The sequence below is a fragment of the Anabas testudineus genome, chromosome 14 (assembly GCF_900324465.2).
Source record: "Anabas testudineus chromosome 14, fAnaTes1.2, whole genome shotgun sequence".
NCBI classification, from domain to species: Eukaryota; Metazoa; Chordata; class Actinopteri; order Anabantiformes; family Anabantidae; genus Anabas; species Anabas testudineus.
Genome location: NC_046623.1, coordinates 8819013 through 8828249, shown reverse-complemented (window position 1 = coordinate 8828249; position 9237 = coordinate 8819013). Strand labels below are relative to the sequence as shown.

At 40.3% G+C, this 9237-nt stretch overlaps 1 protein-coding gene across 1 annotated transcript in view; it reads left to right on the top strand.

The window, feature by feature from the left end:
* The first annotated feature begins 3701 nt into the window (after positions 1-3701).
* The window catches only part of LOC113171103 (disks large homolog 4), a 57204-nt gene continuing 51668 nt past the window's right edge, over positions 3702-9237 (top strand). The window contains exon 1 of the mRNA XM_026373478.1: positions 3702-3768. Coding sequence (XP_026229263.1) covers positions 3739-3768 — 30 coding nt within the window. The 5' untranslated portion in view covers positions 3702-3738. The remainder of the gene's footprint in view (positions 3769-9237) is intronic.

The following is a 9237-nucleotide window of genomic DNA, read 5'->3' as shown; positions in this document are numbered from 1 at the left end:
ATACTTTTTATATTTGAGCAGTTCTTTCAGTTTGTGTTTTTTCCTGAATGATTATCACAGAAAAGCATTTATCATTTATGATCATTTGAATGTGTCAGCTCTAATGAGAATTCTACCATTAGCCTCTGCCAGTAATAAATCTTTTCAGTCCGCAGCCCCGTGTTCTAGATGCTCTGCTTGGATTCAGCCTGTTTAGATGACCAGAGCTCGTCCTTGGCCTACTTTTCGGTCAGAGGCATCCCGTAGAGCCAAAAGACTACAGTCTTTAAGCAAAGCAAGATGGATGCAACATATTTATGGGTGAGTGCAATCCAAGTCTTAGAGAAGATTATTATAATGGAGGTGTGTTAATATACAGTAGAAATGCTCTCAGTACTCAAGCTTGTCCACGGGGAAAGGTTTTTCCTCTTTGCTACTTCTGGCATGATATATTTTTAACAGCCCGTGCATGTGTAAGCGTGTGACTGTGTATGCGCCTGTGTGGGTGATGTGGGGGCGATGAAAGGCTTTTGTGTTTAACATATATGCTTTTTCTTCATTTACATAATTGTCAATACCATGCAGTTTTTTCCTGTAAGTCAATATTATGTCAGTTGAAGCTCGAACTGTTCACAATGTGCAACAGAAGGATCATAACTTTGTAAATGTGAGAATACTGAAGTTTTGGCAAGGAAATGTGAAAACTGAGCTGCTTGCTCACTCAGAATTACATAATCTTGTATTAATATCATCTTGTGAGAGAACATGTGTGTGTGTATGCTGTAGTACATATGTAGGCCATAACTCCAACATCACATTCATATGCAATAGAAAAATGCATATTTACCACCGGCGTTCATGCCACTAGCCTACCTCACTGGCACACACCCTTGTATTAATTACCAATGCCTAGTATTAGTATTAGGAGTATGAGTATGATTTGATTCTGTTTTCCTACACACAGAAAATGTTCCCTCCTTCATGTATGGACCGTTTTTCTAACAGGTTTTAGTTATAAGTAGAAGAGAGCCTCTGCCAAAACTGTTAAAACAAGTCCACAGATGTGATAAGTGGATTTTCTAAATGATCTGTGACATTTACAGGGGATTTCAAAAAACGCATTTCTGCTGGCACTTAGTCACTTAGTAGTAGTACAACAGAGCAGAGGAGCGTTCCACCGCACACGACAATGTCACACTGCAGAGTGAGCCACAGATTACAATAGAGTTTCTTCATTTTGGATGATTTTTTTAAACGTCCTGGAAAGATTGATGATGATTGATGAGTTTATACACAGAGAAGTTCACAACAACACTTGGTTCATATATTTTTAAATCAGTCTCACATGATTCATATATACATATTTATATAAAGCCCATATAACATTCTGTTGACAAATGAAAAGTTTATCCGACACTACGACAGTCTGAGTTAGACAAGTGGGCGTCTCCCTCTTTGTACCTCAACTGCACTTGATTTGATTTAGTCGGATTTAAGCTGCTGAAGCCTCCTATTGAGCTGAGATGTGATCATGTTGGGATCTTTTAACAGCACTATCAGCAGGAAGTTTTATTGTTCATATGGGCATGTAAAGGATGTTATAAAAATGAAAAATGACGACCTATCCAATAATCCTTCAATTTAATCAATTAATAGAACATATTAATATAAATGTTAATAAAAAACTAGCATATATTTGTGAATTCTAGTTCCTCCGATGCAAATTTGCCTATATTCTCTCTCATAACAAAAAGATTAATGCCTTTCTTGAAACCACGTTTTATTAAAAAACACAGGACTCCTGTGGATGATGTATAAAAAAACAACAAAATATTCCCATTCTAAAAACCAACGAGCTAGGAGATAAAAACATTTATTCCTCTTCGTGGACTTCTAACTCATTTTTTCCTTCCTATTTATAATTGAAAACAGACTAAAGTACTCATAGAAGATCAATCTTCACAGAAAAAAACCTTTTAGTCTTTAAATGTATAATAAATAGAGTTGTCGGAAGACGTCAAAGGCTAGTGGGAGTTATTAAATGATACATGACGGTGAAATATTGGGATCTCTGCTGGATATCCCAGGAAACTACTGTCACATTAAGCTGCTGTACAGTTTCTAACAAGTTAGGCTATCAACTCACTGAATCAAAAAATGACAATACGCATAAAACTAGTCTAAGAATAGATTATCAGGAATGTTTTAGAATAAAAAGTTAGACCGTCCTCGTGTTTAATTACAGTGCTTGACATTTGTGAGAGCATGACTGTGAGTGTATTTATAACAGTGGCCATCTGTGGATGTGCAGCAAGTGTCTGTGTTTGTTGGACTTCACTGTACATTGCGATCAAAGCCTGTACTTTTCACCCCCGGGAATAAATGTGTGTTCATTATGGAGAATGGCTTTACTGCTACACCATTGCTCCAGCAGTGTGGTGTGTTGGGGAAGTGGGGATGTGGTGGGTTGAGCAGTGGATTTGTACAATTATAGAGCTGATGATGTAAAGACAGTGAAGCACACGTTCCCCCTTACACAATCCACAGTGGCACAGTCCACAGCCTTAAAGGCAGAGTGCATACATTTTATTTTACACCATCTTATAGCTAACACAACAGTTAACATGATGGGAAAAGGGTTTCGAAATAACAAACTAAATGGCTTTTATTAACCAGACGTGATGACATTTCTGGTCATTAGCTTTCAGTGTGTGTGTGTGTGTGTTATTTAACAAAAACACACGTGTGCACAAGTGCAAACATACACAAACTGATTGTGATGCACAGGTGTGTGTAACCAGTGCAGAGCCCCTTACCGTGTCCTCTGCACTACAACGGCGACCATATGATAACAACAAACCTCCCTATTGCCATGGCAACAACTGCACCATTGCTAAGGCAACAGCTGCAGAGTGCTACAACAAGCAGGAAAACCTTCACACATTTTTAATCTCATTATGTCTCCTAATGCTGGTTAATGCGCACTCCTGTCTGATTTTGGATGATTTTGGGGATGCTGGGTGTTCTTTAGGTCGCTCTCACGGTACTTCGTGTTTGCTTTTACTGCGATGCATATGTAATTCACACTCTCCTCCTCAACACATTTGCTTTCGGTCTAATTCCTTCTGTCTCACACACACACACACACGTACACACACACACTCACCCACTCTCCCTCTCCTTTTCTCTCTCCTTCTCTGTCCCCTCCCTCAGTTCTTCCTCTCCATCCATCGCTGTTTTGCTGTCTTATTCTCTGTTTCTCTTTTTCCCTTTCTTTCCTCGGTGTGAACCTCCCACCCCTTTTTTAATCCCTGCCACCTCTGCTTTCCATCTCCATCCTCCCCTTCCTCCATCTCTTTTCATATTCATCTCATCTTTTCTCCTTCTTTTTCTCTCTTGCCTCCAAAAAAAAGGACATACTCTCACCTTCCCCTTTCTCCGCTCTTTCTCTCTCTTCCTACAAAATTCCGAGACCACCCTCTTTCCTCTCCTCTCTCTTTTCTTTGCTCACTCTCTCTATTTCCCTTTGGCCCTCCCCCTCCCTTTTCACGTTTCCCCCTCCCTCCATCGTCTCTTTCCCTCGCTGGTTCAGTTTAGTCAAAGAAGAGATTCACGGAAGGAGAGAAAAGGGGGGAAAGGCAGGACGAGAGTGAGAGTGCAGGAGTGGGGCAGGCTGGGGAGAGGGGTGTGGGGTCTCAGCCCTCTGTCGTGGGGGGTTGGGGGGGTTGAGATACACCCCAATATTTTGTTCTGAGTACCATGGACTGCCTCTGCATTGTGACTACAAAGGTAAGCCTAGCTGTTGTTCATTACTCTGCCTGTGTGCGTCTGTGTGAGACAGAGTCAGTGGTCCCACAACTGTACTGTATGTATACAGAAAAGAAGGAAGCACTCATCTCCCTGTCATCTGTCACATCTCAAAGTATGCTATCTACATCTCATTTCGTCTCGTCTAAGACACAAAAATTTTTCTATTTTTTTAGGGGGTTTGTATATTTCTCAACATCTCAGGCTGAGCTGAGCTACCTGAGTGGCGTGTTGACACAACGCTCTTTGATATCTCCATCTCTAGATGACCCTCTCTCCCACTCTCTCTGCATCTCCTACTCTGTGTCATGCTTTGTGAGTGTATAAACAGCGGCTGGCTGACCTGCGTGGATGTAGTAAAAGCAGCAGCGGACCGGTGCTAGGGTATCATGCTGGAGCTGCAGAATGTGTCAGGGAGAGACCATGGGAGAGCATTGATCTTTTCAACTGCTCAATCTTAACCTCGGCCGTAGGCACACGTTAGAGCTTCCCACTGTGCATCTGCATACATCTGCCTCTCGCACATAGGCTGAGGGATGTGTTATATCACACACATGTGCTCAGCGTCAGCCCTCAGCCCGCCCCCTCCGTGGAGGCGGTCATAAAATTGGCTAATGAAACCAAAAAATGAAGGTTTTATTAATGTAGTCTGACTCCATACGCACTCTGGGGTCTAACCCTGTTTGCTCAGACAGCTACAGTCTGCACTAGACCTTCAAATAATCCTGGTGGACACACTTATTCACACACAGATTAGAAAACAATGCACTATAGCAGCTGCACTTGTATGCAGTTTCTGGCAGGAAGTGATGACAATAAAAAGTGGGAAACAGAAATACACGTCTTCCCACAGCAACTCACGGAAAAGGTGATGATTATTTCATCATCAAATTATTCTCTGACTTGATGCATGTAGAGCAGAAGTGAGTGCAGCTGGCCCTTTCAAATGTATTACATAAATTTGTGCTTAACTGTGGCACATTACATTCATTTGCTCATCAACCTCTCAGTTTCCTTGGCAACAGAGATTATTGGTCAGTTAAAATAGATAAGTAGGTGCAGTCAAATGAACAACGAGACAGCATTTTACAATGTCGAGGTTTATATTAAAGTGCATTCAATACATTATTTGTTCATACGAGATAAAAATAATAGATTCTTAAAAGAGCTTCATCTCACATTTTCCTCAAACTGATAACTGCATATTCGTTTTACAAGCCTATTTTTGTTACCTAACACGGTGCAGTGTGACAAAGTCTTTGTGAGAAAAGAAAAGATGTAAATGTCAAGGTATCTCTCAGTAATCAGTCCCTCATGCACCTTATTTGCCTTGAGTGTGACTCACTGAGTTAGACTGAAAAGAAGAAGAAGAAAAAAACTGTGTGAGTGAGAGACCACAGTTGGTAATAGTGTATATTTTACCAGAGTTGCTCCAGAATCCTGCATCGCTTTCTAAGCGAGAAAAGACTTACTGTAAAGCTGGCAAAGAAAAGTCAAGGATTGCCAAGAAACTGCAAGACAGATGGTCAGTTTATAAAAAGGAAAGTTAGTGCACAAATGTGCATAAGCAGATCTTTCACTATTGACAATCAACAACTTTAAATCGCTGTAAATAGCTGAACATTTCAACAGTCGTCAACTTCTCTTAAACCTCCTTGGTTTCCAAAAAGGGAATACAAACAGGCGTCCGCTGTTACTTCTATTAACAAAAATGGTGACAAGATATTAGTCAAGTGTCATCTTTTGCCATGAGGACACAACTGACATCATGAAACAATAACTTGGACTAAATCTCTAGACAACTTTCCTGGCAATGAAAGAGGTGACTAAAAGGGTGTCAAAATGGAAACTTAAATCTAAATTCTAGTTGAGGACAACAAGCAGACAAAACTTCTAGTGATATTTTTTTAATCAATGACACTATCTAGATAAGCCTTTTTCCCCTCTCCCTCCGAATGTTCAAGTCATTTTTTTCCCTTAAGGTATTAATCTTTATCAAATTCCAATAAATAAGCTGCAAAACGTACAAGTCAAGCCAAAATTGTTGATTGTTGATTGGTTAAAAAGGTGAGGTGAATAGCTCAGCAGGGCTGCCAGTGGCATTCAATCAGTCACAGGAAGTGTTCATAGCATCTCACCACATTTTGGAGAATGTTTCCACTCAGATGTTTGAAAAAAAGTATATACTTTAGCTTTAATTCAACTACTAAAGGCAGTAGACATGATGTGTTAGCATCTTGCTATAACGTGTGATTGCAGATAGTCTCATTTAAGAGTCAGATAACAGCAAGATAAGATGGTTAAATGGTTAAACATGCTGTCCATGCTAAAGCAAGTTCATTCATGTTTATGCAGCTAAATGTAATCATCACATTTGTGTTTTATAAAATATATATATTTGTTATATTCATTATATATATCTTCTTTAGTTTAGTGATGAATCAAATCAAATGAACCTTTCTGGCACCGTCCTGACAGTAACCTTACATGGGATTTATTTATGGCAGTGCTGCTGTCCAGGACTTTAACTGTGTAGAGTTTTCTTCTTGTTTTTTTTTTTTTTAAATACAATAAAGGTTTGTGTTATGAAACATTTCAATCACAGCAATGACTGACTCATACTGAAACAGTTAGGTTTCATTTGCATGTTTCCAGACATTGTTTTATCCTCCTTCATCCCTGAATGTAACAGAATTACTTCCAATAAAAACATGAGGACAGACTCTCTGCAAAGCTGCAGTTTTGCTCATACAGCCTATTATGTAGTTTAGGTTCATTTAAATTTTATTTTAGCCTAAAACTACTTGGGTAAAATCTTTTCTGAAAGCACTTTTTTGACAAAAACGCCCACTCTTCGTCTTGACTAAAAATACTAAAACAATCAGAGTTTGAATGAAATGAAAGGAAAAACATAAGGATGACTAATATGACTAAAAAAAGGTGAACCTTTCATCTCAGCCCTAAAAACACAGGACACTAAAAATAGCTTACCAAATTTAAATGACTGAATGTGAACAACTGTGCAAATTGATCTGTATCACAGGTCTGATTCACTCAAAACTTGGCATATTCCTTTAAATGTGAGTTATTAAACTTTAATGGAGGCAGGCTGCATTGCAGGTGAGCAGTGTGGCTTGTCATCATGTAGCAGATGATGGGTGAGCAGCTCCCTGGGTGAGCTGTTCCCTGACACCCACATACTGTAGAACAGGTTATGTGAACAGCGTTGCTTCTCCGTGCAGCTCTGTGCACAAAGTTTTGCAGTGTGGGTGAAGCCACAGTGAGCCAGTGGGTGACAAATATCTAGAAACAAAGCACACCGAGATGAACTAAAGGACCACTGTGCTCGGTGTTAATTTTAGCTTGAGCAATAGCAGCCATACGATACAACACAGGCTCCTCTCAGCCATCTTTACGACTGAAACAGCATCCCCCTGAGCCACCGTGTTGAGTACTATATCTTGATAGAAAATTCACCTAAACCAGTTAGATGTAATGACTGCACTTCTTTTAATAGCAATAGAGGCAGAATTAGAGCAATTCTGTGAGGAACAATACATCAGTTTGAGCTAAATATGAATCTAATGTTATTTGAACAAGACTTTTTTTTTCCTTTATTCCTTTTCCCTTGAGGCAACTGAATTAAATTAGAGTATGAAAGTATTTCTTTTTCTTATAATGCCAGCATTATCTTTACATGACTGTCTACCTTATGGCTGGGAGGATTCTGATTTTGAGAAGTGTGCAATTTCATCAAATTTACAAGACAAACGAGGCAGGAACGCTCTGACTTTGAATTCCTACCGAATAACGAATTCACGTTTTCTCTCCTGGACTGTTTTAACCAGCTTATGTAATTTTCTGCTCCTTCCTACACTAAAATCTAAGCAAAATAAATAATAAATTGCAACATATGATAGCAATGCATCATACAGAAGTGCCATTACATAACATTTGGAACTGCAATATCAGGGCATATCAGCTTGAGGAGACGTCAGAGGATTTATATTTGGTTGCGAGCTTGACAATACCTTTGACTCTCCCTCCCTGTATGGCACTGAGTCAGAGAAAGATGGTTTGATGTTTAAGAGGCGAGAACAAAGATGGTGTGCACAGAAAAGGGATGTGAGCTCTTAAACCAAGTCTGATGGAAAATGACTGTGTAAAGACTCAGCTACTGTATGTCCATGTAGCTCTTGTGTGGAAAGGAGGATACAGTAGCATACAGTATTTCTGTTAACTCTCTGTTCCTTCCTCCTGCTTGTCTTACGCTCCTTTGATTACGACTCTCCCTGTTGTCTCCCTCGTTCCACTTCTGTGCTCTCACATTTCCAATTCTACATTTTCTGTCCTCTCTTCCTCCTTCACCTCTGCAATCCCTCATTCACTCATCTCCGTCCATCCTCCTTCCTCTTTTGTCTCATTTTACCCCCTTTCCCCCTTCTGCTAATGCTCCTCTTTCCTGCTTTCTACTCTCGAGCTTACCTCCTGCCCTCCTCTTGAGCACTTTCGAGGCTTCCCTAGTCAGTGCTTCTTCAAATAAATTATACATCTGACAAGATGTAGGCAAGTCAGCAGGTCTGTGTGCTCGTTACTGGCTTCTATGTATGGCTTCATGCTCCAACATGAACATCTTCTTACCTGGAGTGGGTTTTCGTGTTCACAGTAATTATTTGGTGTCTTTGTTGGCTGTCGTATGGTTTGATATATTTGAATATGTACAATATATTGTGAACATGCATACAAGAAATAGCTTACTCTTGTCCAGACTCTCCAAAATGGATTTTAGAGGATGGCAAACACGCTCGTCAATATACACTGAGTTTTCCTTAGCGTGCCTTCACGTTGCTGTGTGTTGTGTGTCTGTCTTGGTGTGTGACATACAGTACAGTGTGCTATTGGTTAGCATTAGTAATCCAGTGGAGAGCTCATATGATCTCCACTCAAGGGCACAAGAGCCCATGCGGCCTTTGTGCGCAGCCACACAGACACTGATCCTGCCGAGTTGCTCCCAGGGCACACCGAGGCGAGGCTTGCCCCGGTGCAAGTCTAAAGCCGCGACTGCACAGCTCTTAACTTCTCTGCTGTCCAATAAAACAAACAAAGAAACTGCACAATTGTGGGGATGACAGAGATGTTATAGAGACAGATCTTTGTTCTCTTCCTTGATTTCTCTGTCACCTTTTCTACTTAAATTGCATCCTACTTTTGTGCTCATGAGGAAATATTGCAGATGTATGTGGTCAGCCACGGTTTTGTTTCACCCACACATTCAACCACATGAACACACACCTACAGGATCAGACAGAACTCACACAAAATGCAGGGCATCCTGCACCAGCACATGTGGCTTCTGCACCAGCACATTTGGCTTCTGCACCGTGAATTGTAACTGCAGCCTTGATTGAGTTAAGAAATGTGTGCAAGTTCTTAAAAAAACTTGTCAGGAGA